Below are 22,741 nucleotides of genomic sequence, written 5' to 3'. Positions count from 1 at the left end.
TGGCCTGCACTTGGCAAGGCTCAGGCTACCTCTCAGCAAGGTGGTGGTGGCTGGTGATGTCCATGCAGAGCTACAAGGGGTTCCTGGTGGCTTTGTGACAGTGACCCTGATAAAGAACAATGTCCAGGCTGCTCTTTGTATGCATCCGTAGCATAAAGGCTTGAATAGTTGCGGGCTGAGGGAAGATGGAGAAGCTTAACCTGCCCCTAAATACAATTGCTCCTGGTGAGCTCCATCTCGGCAGCTCAGGGACCAGTCCATGGTGCCATGGGAAGGCAGAGGCCGGTTGATGTGGTCGAGGAAAGCCCCGGATCTGCAGTGTTGGGAGTGGGATTAAAGGCTAAATTTAGCTGAGTACAGTAGGAGTTGATTTAACAGATCAATGCATTTAACAGTTTGATTGCTCCAATTTTCAAGGCTATTGAGCTTAAAAGTGAGAGTGCTCTAGAGGAGAAATAGCTGTCGTCGTGTTTTTGTTTTGGGTTTTTCGTGTCTTTGAAATTACAATGTTCACTCTTTTAAGTTTTCCTTTAATGTCATCCTGCCTTTTGTTGAGAAGTTGCTTGTCACAAGATGTAAAGTGTGGTCAGTGTTTTATGCTCCCTCTTTCTCTCAAAAGAAGAAGAAAGTTATTAAGGATGGGCTGCTGTGGCAGCATTGTCTCGTGGGGATGCTGCTGGACCAGCGTGCTGCCTGCCCCAGAGATGATTGGGGCTCAACTGGCAGCCTCTTCCTTCTTTGACATTAATCCTTTTACGATTGAAAAGAGAGGAAAATAGACCTAAAGGCTGTGTCACCCCTGGAGAGATGGTTCCTGGCATCACGCGGGCATCTCAAAGCACATGGCTCCTGGTCCAAGCCTGAGCGTGTTGCTGGGAATGGTGCTCCTGGATCAACCTTCTTTTCTGGTCAGTCCTGATGCCTTGGTAGTGCTGTTGGTGCCCTAAAGCTGTGGGTTAGGGCCTGCCCTGCAAGTCATTTGCCTGTTTAGGCAAGGCTCAAACCTGTGCCCTTGGAGTGATGCTCGGTGTTTTATCAGCGCTAGATCCAGCTCAGCAGAAAGCTTACCTGTGAACCAGGCTACGCTGTACTGCTTCCCCACCAATCACCCCCCTGTCGAAGGCTGTGTTTGTCCTAACATCCAGTCTGCTCATACAGGTCCTACCCCTGTTCCCAAAGCTGCAGTGCTGAATGACCCAGTTATGATGCATTAGCATCTTCATGAGTCCCATGGACAGGATTAAATCAGGCTCTTTCTCTACAGGGGATCCACTCGCGTTTCTGAGACTTGCTGCTCCTGTTGTATGTGCATGTGTAGTGCTGCAGGACTGCTCGGGATGGGGACAGATGGGGAGCAGCCTGTGGGAATGGGGCAGATGAATGGAGATGGGGCCAGGGCAAGGACTAGGGTTGCACTCTGGTCAGGGAAGAATAACGGGATGCTTTATAGAGGATCCCAGCAGTGGTGGTGATGGCACCAAGCATCTGCATCGGCCCTTGCTGGCTGGACCCACTGGCCATGTGTAGAAGCATCCAATGCCTGCCTGGTGCTGTCCCTTCGTGGGCTGTTTGCACGGACAGTGGCATTGTCCTGCCTTGTCCACACTGCTGCCTGTGTGACTGTGCCACAATGAATCCAGCTCCTTCAACGTACAGGTGAGTTCTGAGCTCTCAAAGGTATTGGGGGGTCTGGGTGTCCGCTTGGGAGCTGCCCCACAAAGGGACCCGGGAGGGCAGGAATTGGGAAGGGGTGTATGTTCCCATGGGAGCTCTCCATGTCCAGCATGTGGGGATGAGCTTTCCAGCCTCCCAGGGGTCAGTCCTGGTGCGTTCCCCTCTCCTTCATCCCAGACAGGCTCCAGGCAGTTATTTTCCATTCACTTTTCCCTCCTCCTCCCCCAAGCTTCAATCACCAAGGAGCAATAGTGAAGAGCCTGGAGTGCTGCCTGTTCCCATCGGCCATCCCAAGGGGTGCTTTGGGCACCCCTTTCCTCCCTATGGATGAGAAGGGTGATGGCATCATCCCTGTGGCATGGAGGTGCCCATCAAGGAGCCCTGCGGTGCCTGGGCTGAGCCAGGTAAGCGCTGTGGGGAGCTCTGGCTTTTACTTGTAAATAAGTTATACAGAGGGTTATTGCACTTCAATCAAGGCCTCGTTATACATGTGGTTTTATCACGCTGCTCTGACCCTGTTCCTCTCCTGGACTAAAGAGCAGGAGCTCAGGCATCCCCCCCAGCCCCACCATCACCCAGCAGGTTTCCTTTCCCTTCCCACAGCACATGGTGCCACTTTTCCCTGCAGCGATCCATCACGGCAAAGCCAGGGATTTACCGGCCTTCACTAACCCAGCGTTGCTCCAGAACTCTTTGCCCTCCATCCCTCCCTCCCATCCCTCCCCTCCCCGACTCCAGCACAGGGTAAAATTGATCAGTGCATGTTTATTGATGGTTTGAATGCTCAAAAGAAATGGGGGGAAAAAAAAAGAGATGTTGCCATAGAAACGTCGATAAAGCTCCTGTCTCCGCTGCGCCTGCGTCCCCTGGACCCGCAGCCTTTGGTGGGAGTTGAGAGGGATCAGAGGTGGGGTTGGGGTGCCCAGGGTGGGCTCAGCCCACCCCCAAGCGCCACCGGGTTTGTTGGTCACTGCTGTGGTCCCTGCGGTGTGAGATGCAGCAGAGATGCAGGGGAAGGGAAACGCCAGCACCATCCTCATGCAAAGGCCAATCTCTGGATCACCTCTATCCCTGGAGTCCCTCCTTTTCTGCAGCTGTGGGGCTGTGACCCACATGTAGTTCCCTTCACCAGCCCCTGTGCCTCCATCACTCCTCCCTAGACCTGGTGTTTTCTTGCTGGTTCCAACTCGCATCCATTCCCCCTTCAGTCCCACACCGCTCCCGCTGCGAGAGCAGCTCACCCCAGCCCGGCAGCACTGTATTAAGTGGTCTGTCTGCTGATGGGTTTTATAATGCACGTCTTGGAGCCTGATTTCCCCAGCCCCCCCCAACCAAGTCCTGCCACAGTCTTTGATTTTGAGGGTGCAATTTAGCTCTTGCAAATCATCGCCCCTGCTTCATTTCTGTGCCTGCAATGAAGTATTAGCAGTCGTTCGGTGTCTAACTTGCTGCTAGTGCCTGCAAGCCAGGTAGTTAGACCTCTGATTACTAATATCTCTGCCTGCAGTGGCAGGCACAAAAGCAAATGTCATCGTAGGCATTGGCAGAGCTAAATCTGCCCAGAGAAGGAGAAGGCTGAAGATGAGGCTTGTCCTCTGCTGGATTTTGGGACTTGCAGTTCCCCAGGCTGCACCATTGGCAGCGGAGGGGACTGGAGAGCAGGAAGACACCGAGCACCCGTTTGTGGCCCGGGGTAGGTGCAGGGGTCCTTGTTTCAGCTCCTCTGCATCCAAGTTACTGTAGGGGTTATAGTTGGGAATAGGTGGTGATGAGGCCAGGAAGGGCAAATGCTGGGGTGATGTGACAAGGACACTGAAGGTCGGTCATCACCACCTCACCTTGGTCACTCTGACAGCACATGGGGATGGATCTCAGGGCCAGGCAGTGGGGCTGAAGCAGGACTGGTGGTGCCAGGGCAGGTTTCTGTGCTCACTCCAGGGGTTTCTAAGGACAGGATTTTCTCAGCCCGCTCGTTCGCAGGCAGGAGCTCTTGTAAGTGGCATCTTGACACTAAGCAGAATTTGCTGCCGGAGGGACTTTTCCTTAAGAGACAGGAGAGCAGCAACGCTGTGACTCCATGGAGAGCTCTGAGGATCCTGCTCCTCCCTGCCCTGCACCGCAGACACAGACCCCAGGGCACTGGCACCACCAGGACCGCCGTAACCCTTCAGCCAGCCCGGCCATGCCGGCTCTGCTGTCCTGGTGTGCCATCCCTGTGCCCCAGCAAGGCCACATGTGACAGGGACTTCTTCTTAAGGCGCTCTCCTCTTCTTCCATTGCACTGGCTGGGGATGGGGACATGAAAGCTGGAGCAGGGCTGCCAGCGGAGCAAACACCGTGTTCCCCTTCCCCAAGCAACAAACCCCCCCCGCAACGCCGTTTTGTCCAAGCAAACCTAGATGAGATGGAAGGGAAGGGCGGGACGGGGTGACCCGCAGGAGACGGGAGGTCGAGTCCAGGCGCTCATCTCCCGAAGCGGAAGGTGAAGCCGCCTTTCCTCCTGTTGTAGCCGTTGAGCTCCTCGGCCAGGTTCCCCAGCGTGCCGCTGCGCTTCTCCCCTGCCCGGAGCTCGGAGCCGCGCTGCCGGCCCGCCCGCTGCCCGGCCCCTTCCTCTCCATAGCTCCGCAGCTCCCGGGCGATGCTCAGCAGCGCGCCCAGCTCCTCGCTCCGCCGCCGCTTCGCTCCTGCCCTCCAGCCGGCCCCCGCGTCCTCGGCAGCCGCTCGCCAGCTGGGACCGAGCAGGGTCCATTCCCCCGGGTGTCCCGGCTCCTGCGGCTGGCTGGGGGGGAAGCAGGTCCCCAGGCTCAGGAGGAAGAGGCAGGACAGTGAGTAGGGGGCTCTCATCTGGAGGATGGATAGGGAGGGTAAGACACATCAGTAACTGGAGCATCCTCAGGCAGTGGCTAAAGCCTTGGCTAGCACGTGTGCCCATCCCACAACCCAGCAAGAAAATCCCCACAGCACCCGCTGCTCCTCTACATCAGCATCCAGTTGCAGCAGGGATGCTGAGGTTAAGGTCTGAGCCCCCTTTGCCTCCCCCCTGCCTCATTCAGACCTGCTCCCATTCATCTTAGCAGCTCCGTGCTCGCTAGTTAAAAGCTTTCCAGCGACTCCCCTGGTTCACAGCCAGGATGGGGATGGCTGAGCCCGGCTATTACCAGGCAGGCTGATGGGCTTCGGAGCTGCTCGTTCCTCTTAGAGCACTGCAGGGAGGACTTAAGTGCATTCACCTGAGCCGGCCTCATCCTCCCTGTGTGCAGGTCCTACCTGCAGTGCCTACCTAATGCGAGAGCGGAGGAAGGTGCTCGACATCCCTCTGCTTTATGGGGCTCGGAGGTGCTGAGCAGCGCGGGATGGAGCGATGCTGCGCTGGGGTGACCTTGAGCACAGGCAGGGCTGCTCTGCCACCCCTTCCTCCTCCCGGAGGGCTCAGCGAGGGGAAATGGGGGGTTTAATTATTATTAGTAGTACTTTATGCTGGAGATGTTGCCTTAAAAGTCACTGCAGGTGATGGGGTGTCTGCCCTATGCTTGCTGAAGGGGATGCTACGGGTGATCCTCGCTTCTGCGCTGGACCCAGCTGAGCCCAAGCCCCTGTTCCTCCTCCCCAGCAACCCCTCTGCCCCTGGGTTTTCCTGTGGGGGGCTCCCTGCCTTGTTCACACCTCCTGCATGTGACAATTATATTGTCTTCCTCTAAATTAGCCTTTGAAAGTCCATAATTTAAAAGTATAGGCCATAAGTTTGAAAGCTAATTCCAAGCTGGAGCATAATGATCCAAGCGGCATCTGCCTGCTCCCCATTAGAATCCCTTGTTTAGTCTATGGATGACTAGGTATTCGTCCATATCACAGATTGGTGTACTTCACCAGTCGTGAAGTACATGATTAAGGTGATCCAGTAAAGTCAAATAATCATTAATTTTAATTGCTGTACTGTTAAAAACATTCCCATGATCTATTTATCTGCCCTTCTGTGCTCTCCCTTTTCACACCCGCTTGCCCATCATGGACCCAAATCGCTGGGTGCAACCAGAGCTGGGAGCACCTTGCCGGTACCAGCAATCAGTGCTGCCGAGTCCCATCCCATCAGGGGTACCAGTGGGTGTCCAGACCATCGCCCCTCGCTGCCTCCTACCAGCCTTTGCCTCCTGCGCTGCCCATCGAGGTAAGGGTGCAAAGCACAGACAGACAGACAGACACTCACCTCTGCTCCTCGAGCAATGCCCCAGCACTGCTGGCACCAGCCCAGCTCCGTGCCCACACTGAGCTGCCCAGCCCATATCACTGGCCATTAAATACCCATCGGTGCTAATGGCCATGTCACCCCTTGGTGCGTGGCCCCGCTGGGGAGGGGGACAGGGGGGACTGGGCTGGCCGAGCCACCACAATGGGAGCGCAGCAACGCCACCAATTAAGGCACCTCCTTCATTTGCTGTCTCATTTGGAGGAGAGGCCGCGTGTGCTGTGCTGGGGCTGGAGTGGAGGCACCGGTAACTGATGGGGATGCTGGTGGGAGGGAGGGTTTTGTCTGGGGGTACCAGCATCCTCCATCCCCTTGGCTGGTGCATACTGTGTTGGGGGTCCCAGGCATGTGTGGTGGGTGCACAGGTATCAGCAGAGAACCCTGAACCCCCAAACCTGCTCAGGGTCTGGCCCCAATATGGACAAGCCCCAGTGCTCCCACCCTCCTTGGCCAGTGCGTGCAGCCACCGGTGCTGAAGTGTGGTCCCCAATGCTGGTACCCTCCAGCAGCCCCCAGGATGCCTCTGCTGCCCCATCCCTGCCCTGCAGGGTCTCCCCATTGCTTCCCAGCAGCACACAGAGGGGTTTTGGCAGGCCAAGCCCACAAAGGGATGGTCGCTGTGATGCCATTCGTGAACCCAGTGTCACCCACAGCATGGTGGGAGCTGCAGGAACCCGGTGCTGCTCCCTTTGCCATCACCAGAACAGGCTCCTCCATGGGCACAGCTGCCAACACACCAACTAACGACGAGTTCCTTTTATTAAGGAGTTTAGAAAGTCCACATGTACAGCGTTGGACACCACTCACACACGACCTAGACTTCACAGCACTGCTACACACCACGACCTGGCCCAGGGCTCCATCAGAAGGTACGTGGCCAGATCCCAGATCCCACCACCCCCCCCCCCCGGCCATCCCTCCCCAGGGAGGTGTCACCACGGATGGTTTAGCCTAATCCAGGGCTGCAGCACTCGGGAATAATCCTGGGAAATCCCACATCTTGGCATGGATGAAATACTTCTCGTGCAAGTCAAGACAAAGTCATTAGGGAGTCCTGGGTGACAGGGGCAGGTACACAAGGGTGTGCTACCGACGAGCTGCACATACAGCATCCCCTCCCCAGCACTGAAAACCACTGGTGGAGGGGTCCAGGGAAGGGATGAGCCTTCCCACCCGGACACACGGCTCCGTGTGCTGCCTTGGCTTGAAGGCGAGCACTAGAAAACCCAGCTACAGCTAATCCATGGAGATTAATGGACAGAAAGTAAAGATGGGCGTTCTGCTCCCTGCCTGTGCACAGCCCACTCCAAAGGGGTCCATCGAGGCACAGGGAGATCCTTGGAAACTGCTCTTGTGCTGGCTGGGAAATGCCACTGCTGAGCATCCCCAGATCCTACGGTTTGAGCATCCAGCCTGGATGGCTGCTCCAGACGGGGATGGAGCGGGTAGAGCTGGTGCCTGTGCTCGGAGCTTGTCCTTGTCCACAAGCTCAGAGGAGCATCTTTGGCAAAGGGGGAAGCTGCAGTGATCCCAAATGCATCATTTGTCCCCATTTTCCTGCCAGGACAGACAGAAGGGGCTCGCCCAGTGGGGGAAAGGGGCTTGTCCAGCACAGGATCCGAGGTGGGGAAGGCTTAAAAGGAGAAGCACGCAGGGAAGATGAGTCTTTGATCTCCCCATGCCTTAAGCCGCCCTGGAAACAGGGATGGTGGGAGCTTTCCTCCCACCCTCAGGCAGTCTGTCTGTCTGGTGGTGTCTCTTGGGGTTCTGCTCCCCGTTACTGCTGTAGCACAGGCAGAAAATCATGTAGGCTGTCCCTCTCCCCGCTCTGTTCCCATAGAGTCCACTCAGGCTGGGTTGTTTGGGGTTATTTTTTGGACAAAATCCCCCATTTGAGTCTTTGCAGGGAGCCGGAGGGAGAATTGAGCCCCACACCTTGTAGCAGCTCCTCCTTGGGTTGGCTGGTGAGAAGCATCCTCCGCCTGTGCCTGGTTATCAGGGCCCTGCAGATGCTAAGCCCCACTTGGGGCTTCTTTTCGCAAAACCTTAAAGGGATTTGAAGAAATGAAAGGCTTTGAATATCTGCAGGTGCTGAGCCAGAGCACGGCTCATCCTGGCTGGAAAGCAATGCGGATCCCCAGGCTCGGAGCGAGCAGAGCTTGGGATGTGCTGTCCCAAGCCAAAGGTTTTGGGAAAGGTCACAGCTTTTGGATGGTGAAAGTTCAACGTGAACCCAAGTGGGTCTGGTTGGGAGGGAAGAGCTGCAAAATGCAGCAGAGCCGTGCTGGGAGCCTTCCTCTCCTCCTCCTCCTCGCTGTGCTCCCCATTTCAAGCCCTGCTAAAACAGCTCCATGATGCTCAGTTCTGGGTCCTTGCAGCACCACGCCAGGGGAAATGGGGACTGAGGAGTTTGTGGTTGTCCCTTTGTGGTTGCATCCTCTTGCAGGGGGAGAGGCGAGTGTATTACAGACCAGAGAAGGAATCACTGGCACAGTCTGGTGCCTGCACAGGCTGCAGCACAGCCGAGCCCTTCCCATCCCAGTAGCACCAAGGGGTGAGCTGGGACCATGGAGCAGCAGCCTTGTCCTGTGGGTTCTGTGAGGCTCAGGGCTCCTCATGGTGAGTGTCCTCCAGTATCTGTTCAGCTCAGTGAGGCCACTGCCGGGTGTCTGTGCCCAAAGCAGAGGTGAACGGAGATATCCCATCTGCCCAGGCTGCTGCATCCCTGTTCCCTCCCTCCTTCTCTTCCTTGCTGGACCTCGCTGGGTACCACTCCCCAGATCCCTGCATCCCACAGCCCTCTCTGCCATGAGCACTGGCCGTGGGTCACACTCTGTCCAGGACACCCATTTTGGCTGCAGGGGAGCCATGGCATTAGGAAGTGAAGGTCCAGTGATGTCCATGAGTGCCTGGGGGCTAAAGACACCCTCATTGGTGCTCCCAGGTGCCTCTTGAAGATGGGTCAGCCCTTAGGGGGTATGGGGAGGATGGGAGATGGGGGAATGGGGCTGTGGGGTGGTGAGGAAGGGCACGGGGCGGGGGGTTTCATGCCATCCAGCTAATTCTCCTCCCGGACAGGCCGGATCTTCATCTCCGTGAACTTGAGGGAGTACTGCCAGCCGGTCCAGGAGGACCACTCGATGCCGTCGGCGTAGGAGCTGTGGTGGCCCTTGAGGTACTGCCCGTTGAGGTTGGAGGTGTGGCAGTTGCGGTACCACCAGGCGCCGTGGTAGAAAGCTGCGCAGTTGTTCTCCGAGTGGTCGTTGTCCAGGTCCTTGGTGGTGAACTTCATCCCATTGTGCTTCAGGAAGGAGTCACCTGCCCAGAGGAAAAAGGAGCCGTAATGGGCCCTTCCAACCCCTCACCTCGCCTCCTTGCCCTGTGGAGCATCCCTGGGCACCCCAATGGGGCTCCTTTTGGTGCTGTACAAGGCACTTGGGGTCACCCACCCCGCAAACACCCAGCTGCAGCCCCTCTCCTGCCTCCAGCTCCCTGTGACTGCAGGGATGCAGCACTGGAGGAGGATGCTGACACCCCAGCACGGGGAGCAGTGGCTATGGGGTCCCTACCTGCTGTCCCCGAGTAGTCGGCGATGGAGACAGGGTACCCGTCCTCCTCGGGGTCAACAGAGAAGAGCCCCACACCGAAGCTGCCGTAGTGGGCGAAGGCGGTGCCGTTGTCGAAGTCCTCCAGGTCGATGCGGAGCTCGTAGGTGCCCTGCACCGTCAGCAGGTGGATGCGCTTCAGCCCTGTGGCAGAGGGACAGGGTGAGTGTGGGGATCCCATTAGGGATGGAGCCCATACACAGGGTGTGGGGTGGGACACGGAGCGATTCCCACCCTCCAGCCCTCACTGTTATTGCTGCCAAGGGCATGTGCCGAGCTTGGAGGCAACAGCCCCATCACTTCCCTGCCCCTGTGTAGCCACCCGGTCCCCTCCCTGCTGCCCAGGCATCACTCCCAGGATGGACTCAGTGTCCATTCCCTTGCAGAGAGGACCCCAGGCTTTCCAGCAGCACCACCAGCCCCACGCACCTAACCAGTGCTCCCCCGTCAGCTTCCCAAAGCCATCCCGGTAGGCTTCCCAGCCACGGAAGAAGTTCACGGAGCCGTCCTCCCGCCGCTGGAACACCTGAGGAAACACGCAGGGCATCAGTCGTGGGGCTGCTCCGAGCCTGTGCACCCCGAGCTCCTCATGGTGCAAATTAAACCCTTTCAGCTCAGTGGTTACTCAGGGATGCTGGTGAGCAGGTCCCCAAGGGGATGCTGGATCGTTATGTGCCAGCTCCCAGGGATGGGTGAGTTGATTCAAAGCCCTTCACTGGATCCTCTGCCGGGAAATGGGAGTAGAGCTTGGGAAAGCCACAGTGTGCTCCCACAGGAAGGTGGCTGGTGCCCCTGGGCAGATCCCTGTGGCTCAGCGCATCTTTCCTCCTTCCTTTTCCCTCTCCCATCTGCTCATCGGCGTGTCATGCCTTGTGTGTTTCATCCCCTTTTATCCATAGTTTTGGGTTTGATTTATTGATGTTGATCCAGAAAATGCTGTTCTGTGTCCAACCATTCGAACTTAATTAAGCCTCCAGCCCTGGATTAATTGCATTAAACTTGGCTGAGCCAGCCTGCCTGGTTGCCACCGAGTGCTCCCGTGGCCGTGGCAGTGATTTGGGAACAGCCATCCCATGCGCTGGCAGCCAAGGGGCCAGAGCATCTTGGTTTTAAGGCTGGGATGTGCTGCTGAGCCCATTCACCCCAATTCCAGCATCCCAGGCTCAGGCAATGCCACCGAGTCCTTATGCTGGCCAGGAAGTGCCACGCTTTGCTGTGCCACAGGGATGCTCCTGGCTGCTCCTACCTATTGCACATGCAGGGTTTCATCCCAGAATGCAGAGGAGACTCAGCTTGTGAGCTTTATGCTGGTTTGCCCTTCACCAGATGGGCATTTTGGGGGCCGCAGATGCCCGGTGCCCGCTCCAGCACGCTCCTCGGCACGGCTCTGATCCTGCTGTACTTACCTTCTAGAATTAGAGCCTTAATTTTTATCCCTGCGTTGAGCACTTGGGAAGCTGTGGTTAAGCCTATTTAAAGGGGCTTTCTTCAGGCTTGCTGGGAAGGGGGATGGTGCTGGACGGGGCCCCGAAGCTGATTTTCCTTGGCGCCGGTGCTGCCATGAAGGGAAGGCGGCAGAAGCGGCACCAACGCTCCCTCCTAATCGGCTTTGACCCGCGGTTGTAAATAGGCCAATTGCCTGAGCAGTGCCCAGGGAAGCATGCGGGACACGCTCAGGAATCACCCTGGGGCATTGGAGCAGCCCTTTGGTGCCTCGCTGCCCACTAAGCTCAGCCCCAAGGGGCTTGAAACCAGCTTGGGAGGTTGCTGGGGGTCCTGTGTGTCCCCCTGAGTCTCCTGCTCCATCCTCATGATCTCTTGCGCACAGCCCCTGCTCATCCTTTACTCCCGCATCCACTGGGGATGTGGGAGCTGCCTCCCCACACCGGGATGCTGCGAGCACCGGTGACCGCAGGCTCCCAACCCTGCCTTGCTGCTCTGTTCCTCCTCATCAAATATACATCACCCTCCTCTTAAGCAAAAAGGATTTCCTTCCCTTCTTTAAAGGCAAAGCTAAAATATTTATCTCCGCTGCTCTCTGCCTCCCCCGGTTGCTCTGAGCTCACAGGGCAGGGACAGGCTGCTGCAAAGGTGCCAACCCAGAAAATGGCTTAAAAACAGAGGAAATTGGAAGCGCCTGCCGTGGTGGTGGTGGTGAGGGAAGGCTCTGCTCCTGCTCCCTGCAGCCTCCTGATGCCAGTGCCCACCAAACCCCATCAGGCTCAAATCACAGCCACAGCCTGGGGAGATGCTCGACCATCACTTTTCTGTCACTGCAGTGCTTGAGCTCCTGGTTTGCAGCAGCCATGGCATGGACCCCACAGCCCCGGCCCTGTGGGGTTCCCTGCAGCCCCCATTCTGGTGGAGAGACCATCTTTGGACTCAGCCATGGAGAAGACAACCTTGGAGCATCGCAGGAGCCAGACCCTGGGAAGTGCCAACCTCATGTCACAGCCTGTGAACACAGTGACCGGCAGCACTGTCCCCACCGGCAGAAGTGTCTCGTCCCTGTTCTTGGCAACGCATAAATCCTATCTTTTAGAAACACCACACATCACTCCAGGCTTGTCTCACCCACTGCCTTCGGCTCAGCCCAGCCTGAGTGTAAATGCATCAGTGCCTGCTCAAATCCCCAGCCCGCTCCAGGACCCTCCAGCGGGTGATGAGCAGGATGGGTGCAGCCATCCCCACCAGTATCCTCAGCATGGTAGGTGCCCATGGAGCTGGAAGCTGTCACTTAACATTACCACGGCCCTCATCCTGCTGGCACAGCCTTTTCTTACGCATCCTTCAGCTTTTCCACTGTGGACAATGATGCTGAGGTGGCTGTCGCCATCACAGCATCATTACTTATGAAGCTGAGATGCTGATCCCAGCCCCAGCAGGGCCGTGATGGAGGCTCAGGAACAGCAAGAGGAGCATGGAATGTTTGCAAAGACTTCCAAGGACAACAGCATGTGAAGAGGTGACTTTTTCAGGCCTCCCAGGATGCTGAGCCTCCCCTTGCCCTCCATCACCCCGTTATTACTTTAATAACAAGCCAGAGGTGAGTGTTAAAGTGGGAAGTCGGGGTCAGGAAGAGCAATTACATGGCTGTATCCTTGTGCTGCTGCCGTACTCGGCTCAGCTGCAATTAAAGTCAGTGCTGAGCACAGGATGCGGATGCTCCTGTTGTCACTGAACCAGACCCACACCCCAGCTGGACTGTGGCTGTCCCAGGCTGGATGTGGCCATGGTGAGGAGCAGAAGCGATGGTCCAGAGAGCGCTGTGCCCTGCTCAACCTTCCTGCCAAAGGGGATGGGGAACAACCAAGGACCTCTGGCAAGGGGATGGGGTGACACTGGAGATCAGGCCGTGGGGACAGGATAGTGCTGAGCAGCAACCCCGGGCAGGTTTCTCCCAACAGGCCATGAGGGCAGCTCCTGCCCTGCTCCAAGAGGTCTTTAAGCTGTCCATGCAGGCTGAAGCTGAGCTCAGCAGCTCGCAAGCTCCCGAGTCAAAATTGATTCAGCTGCTGCCATCGCTTCCATCCACCCACCCACATGCAAATAAGCCCAAATGTCAGGAGTAATCGCTCCAGAGGAGGAGGAGGAGGGAAAATTCCCAGGCTCTGCACTGCCATGGCTTACCTAGAGCCCTGGTGAGCCCCAAGGACCAGCCTGCACCCCTAGCCCCATGGGAGATGGCTGAGACACCCCCTGCACCCCAAGGGACGGGAGGTACGTTTGGGACCCTGTGCTGCAGAGTAACCCTGAGAATGGGAATGGGAGCTTGGGGTGAGCGTCCTCAGCGCTGCTCTGGATGTGCCCATCTCCGGAATGCCGGGATTCGGCCCCTGGTTTGGCTCCTTGGCAGCGCTGTGCCCGCCCCGCTGACAGACCCACGGTGCTGCTGGGTGTAAAATCATTCCCTTCGCCCCCTTCCCAGCCCAGCCGGAGCCCTCCTGCTTGCAGCAGCTTTAAATAAGCCTCTAAGTGTCTCGCTAATCACCTTGGGCTGCTCTTCAGGCAGTGCTTGAGCTCGGCTGGAGCTGCCGGAGGCTGTGCAGACAGCGCTTGGGGTTGACAGGGACCCTTCTAACACTGAGGAGCCGGGGGGGTCCCCCTTTTCCTTCTATGAGCCCCTTGGGAGCTGGGGTCTCCACTGTACCTCAGTTCCCCGCTGGTACCAAGCTGTGCACGACAGGCTGCTCCTGCAGGGGTGGGCTCTGGGCACTGAGGTTGGAGGCTCATCAGCCCCTCGAGGGCAGGGGGGGTAAGCTCTGTCCTGGCCCTGCTCAAAGCTCATTATGGGAATCAGATCGTGGGGATTTGTTTCCTAGAGCACCCAGATGGAGGGGAGCTGGCTGCTGGGCTCACCCAGCCTGGCCTCGGGGGAGAGGCTGCCTGCCCACCGAGCTCCTGCCACCTCCCCGGGACCCCCTGCTCCTGTTACTGTGGTTATGGGGACATTGCAGCAAAGCAAATTGGACAGGACAATGAGTGAGCGAATGAGCACGGTGTGGGAAGCACCGTAGGCACCTCTGCTTTAGATGAGGCAAAACCTGCCAGGTTTGGGGTCTATCCTGGTCCCAGCTTACCGGGACCACAAGGACACAAGGACAAAGCACAGCCACATGCCCCACGGCATCAGCCTCGCCAGGGGTAAACTCCAGCCATGGCATCCAGCTCCCTGCCTTAAACCACCCTCCAGCTCCAGCCAAGCTCCCCAGACCTGGGGCAAAGCCACTGTGCTCCCGCTGGAAGCACTGGGCAGTGCTGCCAATGCTGCTGGCACAGGTAGCATGGACAAACCCATTTGCTCACTTCCCCATGGGACCTGGCACCCCATGCACAGCCAGACCCCATTAACATTTATCTCCCAATCCCAATGACACATTCAAGTGCCAAAAGTGATATCTCCCACCCCCAGCATCCCATGGCCAGCAGTGGCATCACACTGGCATCCCCGGCATGGCAGCAGCTCACCGTCCAGCCACCCCCATCGGTCGTCATGTCACAGTAGACCTGGAAGCCGGAGGGATAGTGCGTGGGGAAGATGGAGTAAATCCCATCCTCTTGCTGTCCGCTCACATAGATGTCAAAGCAGTCTCGGGGCCGGGAGCCTGCAGCGTGGCATTGGGATGGGGTGGGACGAGAGGAAAGCTGGTTAATTAGTGACCTAATTTGATGTCTTGCCATTTCTTTCAGGCTCTCAACCTTGCTGCCAGCTCTAGTTGGCTGCTTGGTGCTGCCTTGCTCTTTCCCTTCTTTCTCCTCTGATGGTCAAGGCAAGCAGTGCTCAGGGGGATGCAGCTACCACAAGGACCCCCCTCCAGGCGGCAAGGACCAACCCCGTGCCCCTGTGTGATGGCAAAGGCAGGCAGCAACCCAGATGGGGATGAGGGAGCTGATGCCTGGAGGTAGCTGCAGGCAGAGTGTGGGCACGTGCTCACAGCCCCAGACAGTCTTACTCAGCTTCATCTTAACCAAATTATCAGAAATGTGGCTGTTTATTCTGAGTCCCGTGCAGCGCTGCCCTCTGCATCCAAATGAAGGTGGATGGTCGCTTCTTGCTCTGCTTTTACCCCTTTTACTCTGCTTTTTTACAGCTGAGTCTGTGTGGAGAAAAAGGGGATCTGCAAGGGTGTGAAGTGGGTTTTGTACTGGCTTGGCAGGCTGGTTTATGGACAACTGCGAGCTGCATAGTGAGAAACACCCCTTCTAGGACACAACTTTGCATCTCCCTTCTGCTCCATCTCCCCCCTCACCTTGGCAACCCCTCTGCTCTATTCAATCCCTTCTCTGGGCTGGTTTCCCCCACCTCACACAGTTTTCTCCCTCCCTCTTTCGTAGGCAGAGACCTGCAAGAGGGACCGATGAGGACCCATCTCACCATTGGAGCAGCCCCGGGGCCGCGCTCCCCTGGCCGGTGCTCGCTGCAGGTCGGCCTTGAGCCGGGGCCGGGCTCCACCACGTTCCTTCTGCAATGTGTCGAGGACGTCACTGACAGAGCTCACCAGCCGAGCCATGTTGGTCTGGCTCTCCGAGAGCAGCTGTGGGCATGGGACACATGGGGAGACAAGGAATTGTGGTTAAATGTGGTTAAACCCCTTCCACATCCCAGCCCCTTCACCACCCGCAGTGAGGATGCTCTGCCCGCATCCGTGGTTCCCCAAAAGCCTGAGGGCAGCAATGCTCTTTGCCTGGGTATGGGCTGGTGGGGACCCAGTGGGGACATAAAAGCCACAGCAGGTCCCATATGGCATATCTGGTGCTTTTTGGCTGGAGGTCAGGGTTCAGAGAGCTCCCATTTGCCACCCAAACTTGGATGCGTTGGTGCCGCCACCCCGTGGGATAAAGAGCATCTCTGGGCAAGGGATGGGATCACGGAGATGGCAGGAATAGCTGTGTCCTGAGACAGCCGCCAGCTCTCTCCCATCCCCTGAGGTGACCTGGGCTGGGCAAGTGACATGGGATGGCTGTGGCAGCGCAGCAGGATGGAGAGAGAAGTGAAGCAGCGGGATTGAGCAGCTCCGGATGCAGGGAGATGAGCACCAGGAGGAATGGGCATGGAGCCGAGCATCCAGCTGTGCCCCTGGCATACCCAGGTAAGTGTTTCAACACAGCTCATAGACTGGGAAATGTTAGGGATTCTCAATAAGAGGGGCTGATTGCTGCATGTGCCAACCTTGGGATGGTCCTGTGCTGTGCCCAGCTCTACTCAGAGCCGGGCAATTCCCAAGCACCCACCTTAAACCTCAGCTCATCTCCCCTGGGTACACATCACAGACTGGTTCGGGTTGGAAAGGACCTTAAGATCATCTAGTTCCAGCCATGGGCAAGGGCTGCAAGCAGCCACATCCCCAGGGACATTGGGACAGGGGGGTCACCCCCAGCCCCAGCTCACCTGGATGAGCCTGCCCTGCTCTCCCTGCAGGGCACTGAGCTCCTGCCCCATGGCGCTGTGCCCCTTCTTGAGGCCGTCGCAGTCAGCACGCAGCTGCACGGCGTGTGTCAGCAGCTTGGCCACCTCATCCGCCACCGTGACCAGCAGAGCCTTCTGCTGGCTCTTGGTGGCCTTGGCCTCGGCATCGTGGTCGGTGACGGCGCGCAGCAGGGAGGTCTGCAGCCCCTCCAGGCGCCCGAAGGTGCTCGCTCCGTCAGGGCAGTTGGGGTCGATGAAGATGTTGATGCGGGAGCTGTCGGCTTTCTCGATGGTGACCAGCGCGTTGGCTTCCTCAGGATTGGTGCTGATGACCGGGGGTGACTCGGTGACTGGTGTGTGGTAGTGGTTCATGAAGAGGATGGCCCCCGTGACCGTCACGGCCAGGAGGACGGCCACCGAGAGCAGGACGGTGCACAGGATGTACCCGCAGCTCATCCTCTGCGGACAGAGACATGGACACCATCGGCACCCATCCCGCTCTCCTTCATCCCAGAGGTGGGTTCAAACCCTCACAAGCTTTGGGGGATATGGCAGTGAGGGAGGTGACGTTGGACATGAGGTGATGGTAGAGGAGGGGATGTGGGGACCCCGGGGGCACGGAGACCACGGTGCTCAGTGAACAAAGCAACTAAACCCGCCTGGAGCCAGAGGAATGAAATAATAACAAGAGCGGCCACTGGCTTGTTTTATTTAAGGAGGTGATGCTCTGCTGGAGCAGCCCTGGCTCCTCAGGAGGTGCAGCACAGGGCTCCCTGCTGCCCTGGGCACAAACATGAGGAGAAAAAGGGAAAATACCCCCTGTATCACCCAGAGCAGGGACCGCAGGGTTAGCAATGAGGAGGGGGAAGGCAGGAGCTGAATCAAGGGGAGGCTGCGGGTAGATGATGGGAACATGTCACTCAGAGCATTGTGGGGACCTGCTCTGCAAAAGGCTGCACATCCCCATCCCTCTTGTGCCCTCACTGCCTGCTGGAGGGGAGCAGAGCTGCTCACAAAGCCCTCGGACCTGTTCCAGAGCCTCTGGTGATGGGGAGTTGCTACAGGAAAGGTCTCTGATCCCCCCAAGCCCGTCCGGCAGCTCTGCTGCTGCAGGGACCCGTTGGCTCAGCCCATGGGAGCTGCTCCGTGCACAGCGAGAGCTTTTTCTCCTTGCAGAGTGTGCAGTGTTGCCATCAACGAGAGGGAGCGAGCTGCCTCCTAACCCCATCAGCCCCTGTCCCCCCGTGCCAGCTCCTCTTCTCATTACACTTGCAGGACAGAGGCTGTGATTTTCCCCGGACCGCAGCCACGGCTGTCACAAGGAATTGCAGGGCTTCCAGAACACTGCAGATTCGGAGAGACAAAGACTACTTTCCCCAGAAACGAAGGGAAAATTGCTGCATCTGCAAAGATTTCCCAGGCCCTGTCCCCTCCTGTGCACATCTATCTGGAGTGACACCTTCCTTCAAGCACCCTTCAATTCATTCACGCTCCCGCAACCATTTGCATGAAGGTGACTCCCAGCTGCAGCGGGGCTGTCTGGCCAAGGGCCTGGGGTCCGTGGATGTCCCACAGCCCCAGGGGATGCTCCGGGTGTCTCCTCTAGCCCATGGAGTAAGGCTGAAGATGCAAACGGCGCTGGAATGAATGCAAAGCCACCCTGCAGGGACATTGTAATGAGGCAGCCCCAGGCTCAGCCCCTTGGTGTGCATTAAAAGATGTCAAAGGCAATGAGGGGAGCTTTTGGCAAGCAGCACGTGAAGGAGTTTGCCCTGTGATTGTAGACTCAGAGCCCTGGCTTGGGGGCATGAGGAGCATCCAGGAGCAGCAGGATGGTGCCAGACAGAGGTGGGAGATGCCCATTGCTGACAATCTCACATGGACAGCAGGGACCTGGCTCAGTCTGGCCCCTGCAAGCACAGAAGTGGCAGGAGGGATGGCTGCTGACCAGAGGCCAACGTTGAGTGGTTTGGAATATGGAGGGTGAGATGTCCCTGTGGCTGTCCTGGCTATCACAGCACCTTCAGCTCCACAGCTCTGCACCCTCCTATCCCTCACTCTGCTACTTCCCACCACACTGATGTTCTCAGCTCAAAACGTGCCTGCTGAGACACGCAGATGGGCTGCGATGACCGAGGGACCCATCTGAGCATCAAGGGTTTCAGGAGCAGAGCTGTGCACGGCCGATGCTCATTTCCTGCAGCCACACAAATCCCAAACGGGCTTTAATACATCGAAATCCTGCAGCTGCATCCAGCTGTTTTCCAGCCTTCAAGCCCCAGCATCGCTGCCCTCCCATCAGCACCGGGAACTGGGGAAGGAAGCGGGGACCAATCCCCTTGGCAAGTGACCCTCTCTGCTTGCCACCGCCAGATCCCACGCGACGGCAGCTTTACGAGTCCCACAGCATCCTGCTGGCAGGTTGCGTTACCTGGCAACCTGCAGTGGGGAGAGGAGGGAAATGCTCCACCAGCGGCACCAGCAACGCTCCAAACTGGGGTGTGGGTCTCCCCAATCCTGGGGCTCTGCAGACACCTCTGCCACACGCTCCTGCCCCACCATGGACACAGCCCTGGTGACTCCAGGGGTTTCTGCTGCCCGTGCCATGGCCTTGGGCTCCTGGATCTTCTTGGCAAGACTTTCAGGCAGCTGCAGAGCATCCCCCTGCCCTTGGTTATTGATGTCCCCCTGGGGACATCCATTGGGCTGGAGGTCCCGATGTGTCCATGTCACCTCTTCCTAAGGAGAGCAGAAGCTGTGAGACTGGGAGGTGCTCAGGAAGAGCAGAGCTTCACTCACAAACCTGCTCTGGAGCTGGGGATGGAGCTTGGGAAGGAGCCCCGGGCAGGAACCAAGGCACTGCTGTGTCCCCGATGTGAAGCTGAGTCATGACCTGCACTGGTTTACATGGTAGCTCAATGCTTGGCCACCCATGGGACCAGGTCCTTGGTGCCTCAGTCATGTTGCATGAGCAGTCTGTGCCTGCCCTGCATCCTGGGGCTGTGGGTCCCTGGTGCTCATCATGCCCCCTTCCAAGTGTCCCTTAGGTGAGTGGCCATGCTGGGTGTGGGAGACAGCAGCTCCAGCACACACAGCCTGTGGGGAGGGAAGGAAAGGAGATGGCATGTTCCCAGGACAGCCGGAGCAGAGCCGGAGATGGGCTGGTCCCTGGGGAGCTTGGATGGAGAGAGGTGGCAGGAGAGGCTGAGCTCTGCCGTGGGAGATGCTCCTCGGGGAGGAGATGCCCTTTGCTCCTGCCAAAGGCGCTGCTCTTTGCCGGCTCACTGGGCAAGCTCTGTGCTGTGGGGTGGTAGGCAGTGATCACAGGCACCCCTGGGTGCTCTGCCACTGAGCCATGCCCTGGCGCTGTTCCCCCCGAGCCACATTATAAACCAGGACCTCAGCCGTGCTTCTGGGGTGGGTGAACACTGAGGTTTGCATTGCCTGGGCTCAGCTGCTGCAGCAAACTTTAGTCCAGGTACCCCCACATCACTGCTGGGGTGCACCCAGCTCCAAAGCAGCCCCAGGGCAGCAAGAGCCAGCCCCTGGACCCCCAGCCCATTGCTCACTCCAGGGCTGCTTCAGCAGCTCATTGCACATCCCAGCCACTCGCAGCTCCGCTGCCCCTGTCCCTCTCCATCCTCCTGCCTGCCCAGCTCTGCTGCTGCTCAGCTTTGCACAGGGCTGCAGCCCGCTGCCTGCTCACCCGGGGGCTGTACCCCCTGTACCCCGCTGTACTTCATCCACCCCTGCAGCCCGCTGCTCCCCGCATCCTCCCAGCGCCTAACGCCGCACTTCCCTGTCTCCCTGCAGGCACAGAAGCAGACGAACTGAATCCCGCTCCCGTTACCTGCTCTCCTCCGACATCCAAAGCCTGCCTGCCACCGCTCCTACAGCACGCCGTGCCTTGCAGCTCGGGGAGAGGAAGAAGAGGAGAGAAGAGGAGAGGGCTGGTGATCGCACCAAGCTGGCTCCGTGGGTGAGCACGCAGGTGGGATGGAATGGGATGGGTTGGGATGGGTTTCCACTGGAGCTTACAGGAGCTGGGAGACTGGCTGTGCAGCAAACTCTGTCCCTCCTTTGCAACCCTCTGTCTAAAACATTGCTCTGGGCTGTGTCGTCCAGCCTCATATGGGTGGTGGGGCTGGATCTATCCTGCCCAGCTCATCCTTGGGGCCATGGGCGGACACAGCGCTGGGCAGATAGCAGCTCCAGCCAGACGGCACTGCTTGGAGCCCTGTGCGGAGGGGCTGAGTTCCAGGAAGGGGAGAGGAGAGCGAGGTTCCTCTCTGGGATCTGGTGCCTCTGGTGCCTCTCAGGGTGGGCAGCCCCTCTCCAGTGAAGCAAGGGAGCCCTTTGCCATGGATGGGCTGTCAGGGGAGAAGAGGGCTCATAGGAGGGTGTGCAGAAGGGAGAAGTCAGGCAGAAGTCCCTTCCCTGCATGGCTGCGGGTGGAAGGAGGACGGGGAAGTGGCAGAGCTGGGGGAAGAGCGTGTCTTATGGCCGTTCCCCCCATCCTCACCCATCATCGGGGTGCAGAGCAAGGGCAGCTACTGCCCTCTTTGGCTCCTTCTCTTGCCCCACAGGCTCTATTGCTTTCCCCAGCTCTTCCCAGGCACTATTGCCCATACTCCACACTCCTTTCTTTCCCACCACGCAGCTTTATGCCTCCGCTTCCCTACCTGCTCGCTGCCCCTCGGCGGCTGGAGGCCGGGCAGATGGCCGCTACCTGCACGCTGGGCTGGAGGCACCGGACACGTGCGGCCGGTTGTGCGAACAGGCTCCAGCACGTGTGTGTCACCGCAGGCTCTGCCACCGCTTCACTGCGCCCCACCGCAACACCGGCCACCCCCAAAAACCGGGGGGGGGGGGGGGGTGTCCTGGAGGTTAAGGCGAGGCCCCAAGCAGCTGAGATACCCCGAAGCAAGAGGGATGCCTCTGGCTGCAGCAAGCAGCCGAGATGCCAAATCCCTTTTACAGGGTTATTTAAGCAGTTTAAAGCGTGCAGCGGTTCATCACAGGCGTGTGTGACTGCCCCGGAGTGTCACCCGCTGCCCGGCTGAGGGGCTGGAAGTGGGGGGGACACTGGGTGCGGATAAATGAACTCAGTAATTGGGGATGGGGGTGAGGGGAGGCAGCGCGGGGGGCTCCGCACGGCGGGTACCGCACCGGGCTGCACCGGGAGAGGAGCTCGCTGGGGAGAACCGGAGGAAGGGGGGGAATAAAATGCGGTGGGACCCCCGGGCTGCCCCCACCGCCCCCCGCCCTGTTACCTGCGATTTCTCCTGCTGCCCATCCTCAAGTTGCGAGGCTCCTCCCATGGTTTTCCAGCGCTCGTTCCCCATCGCGTTGCCAACTTCCAGCACAAGTGCTTAGAACCCCCCCGGACCCCTTCAGACCCTCGTCGCCGGCAGCGCAGCCCCCGGCCCGGCTGGCCGCGGCGGGAGGACGGGCGGCGGCGGCGGCGGCGGCGGAGGAGGAGGAGGAGGAGGGAGGAAGAGGAGGGAGGGAGGACACGGGCACGAACACGGGGGTGGATCTTCCCTCCCCGCCCGCCCCGCTCCCCCCGGGGCTCCCCCGGCCCCGCTCCGGGGACACCGCCCGGAGATGCCCCGGGGGCTGCCCCCGGTTCCCCCCCCTCCCCGATCGCTCCGGAGTCATTCCGGATCCGAGCCCCTCGCCCTGCCTCGGGGCTCCGCAGCTGCCCAGATGTGGCGCACAGCTGGAGCAGCGGCAGCAGGTAAGGCAGCGGTTGGGGCCAGCGGGTCCTGGGTGTTATGGAGTGCCGGGGGGGAGTGTGTGGTGTTCCGGGGACCCGCTCACCCCCTTTCTAAAGCTCTGGTCCTCAGCTTAGCACCCCATGGTGATGGGGCTCAGTCCCACCAGCAGAGCAGGGATGGGCAGAGAGACGGGGGGCGTTGGCATCACCCCCCCCAAACCTGTGTGTCCAAGGATAGCCAAAGTGCTCGGGTCTCTTAGCAAAACCCAGTGCATGGTGGAAAGCTGGTGCTGACTGGGGGGAGGCAGCGGCCGGGCCCCCCAGCACACAGAGTCACACCAATGCCCACTGGAGCATCCCTTGTCCAAAGCCCAGTGTTCCCAGCCCCAAACAGCAGTGCTGGCCCTGCGTGCCACCAGCTCCCACACGCCAGTGTCCCCCCCCCGTCCTGATTTACCACCACCTCTCCGGGATGTGGTTTTCTTTACCGTACCTTTGCAGCTCCTCTCTTAAATCTTTTATTTGCCGTTTGTCTGACCTGCGGGCAGGAGCGCTGCTAAGTGGTTCAGAGGAGCATCCTGAGAGCAGTGCGG

At 58.7% G+C, this 22,741-nt stretch overlaps 2 protein-coding genes across 3 annotated transcripts; both read right to left on the bottom strand.

Annotated features, from left to right (window-relative positions):
* Window positions 1–4,137: 4,137 nt before the first annotated feature.
* On the bottom strand, window positions 4,138–4,518 carry QRFP (pyroglutamylated RFamide peptide). The gene has a single exon (XM_030507208.1). It carries the CDS (start codon window positions 4,516–4,518, stop codon window positions 4,138–4,140), a length of 381 nt encoding a protein of 126 aa, XP_030363068.1.
* A 2,140-nt stretch (window positions 4,519–6,658) lies between these two features.
* FIBCD1 (fibrinogen C domain containing 1) lies at window positions 6,659–21,920 on the bottom strand. 2 transcript variants are annotated; one of them, XM_030506998.1, is made up of 7 exons: window positions 21,703–21,920; window positions 16,412–16,888; window positions 15,398–15,557; window positions 14,491–14,627; window positions 9,952–10,048; window positions 9,487–9,666; window positions 6,659–9,235 (listed from the first exon to the last, which is right to left on the bottom strand). In XM_030506998.1, the coding sequence occupies exons 1-7, from the start codon at window positions 21,772–21,774 to the stop codon at window positions 8,976–8,978; spliced, it is 1,383 nt and encodes a 460-aa protein (XP_030362858.1). In that variant the 5' UTR covers window positions 21,775–21,920; the 3' UTR covers window positions 6,659–8,975. The 2 variants fall into 2 exon arrangements, with proteins under 2 accessions (XP_030362858.1, XP_030362859.1); XM_030506999.1 differs by lacking the exon at window positions 21,703–21,920 and adding an exon at window positions 20,280–20,334.
* Between the last annotated feature and the right edge of the window lie 821 nt (window positions 21,921–22,741).

This window comes from Strigops habroptila, chromosome 15, assembly GCF_004027225.2.
Source record: "Strigops habroptila isolate Jane chromosome 15, bStrHab1.2.pri, whole genome shotgun sequence".
Taxonomy (NCBI): Eukaryota; Metazoa; Chordata; class Aves; order Psittaciformes; family Psittacidae; genus Strigops; species Strigops habroptila.
The sequence above is the reverse complement of the archived record's forward strand: the minus strand, read 5'-3'. Positions and strand labels throughout refer to the sequence as shown.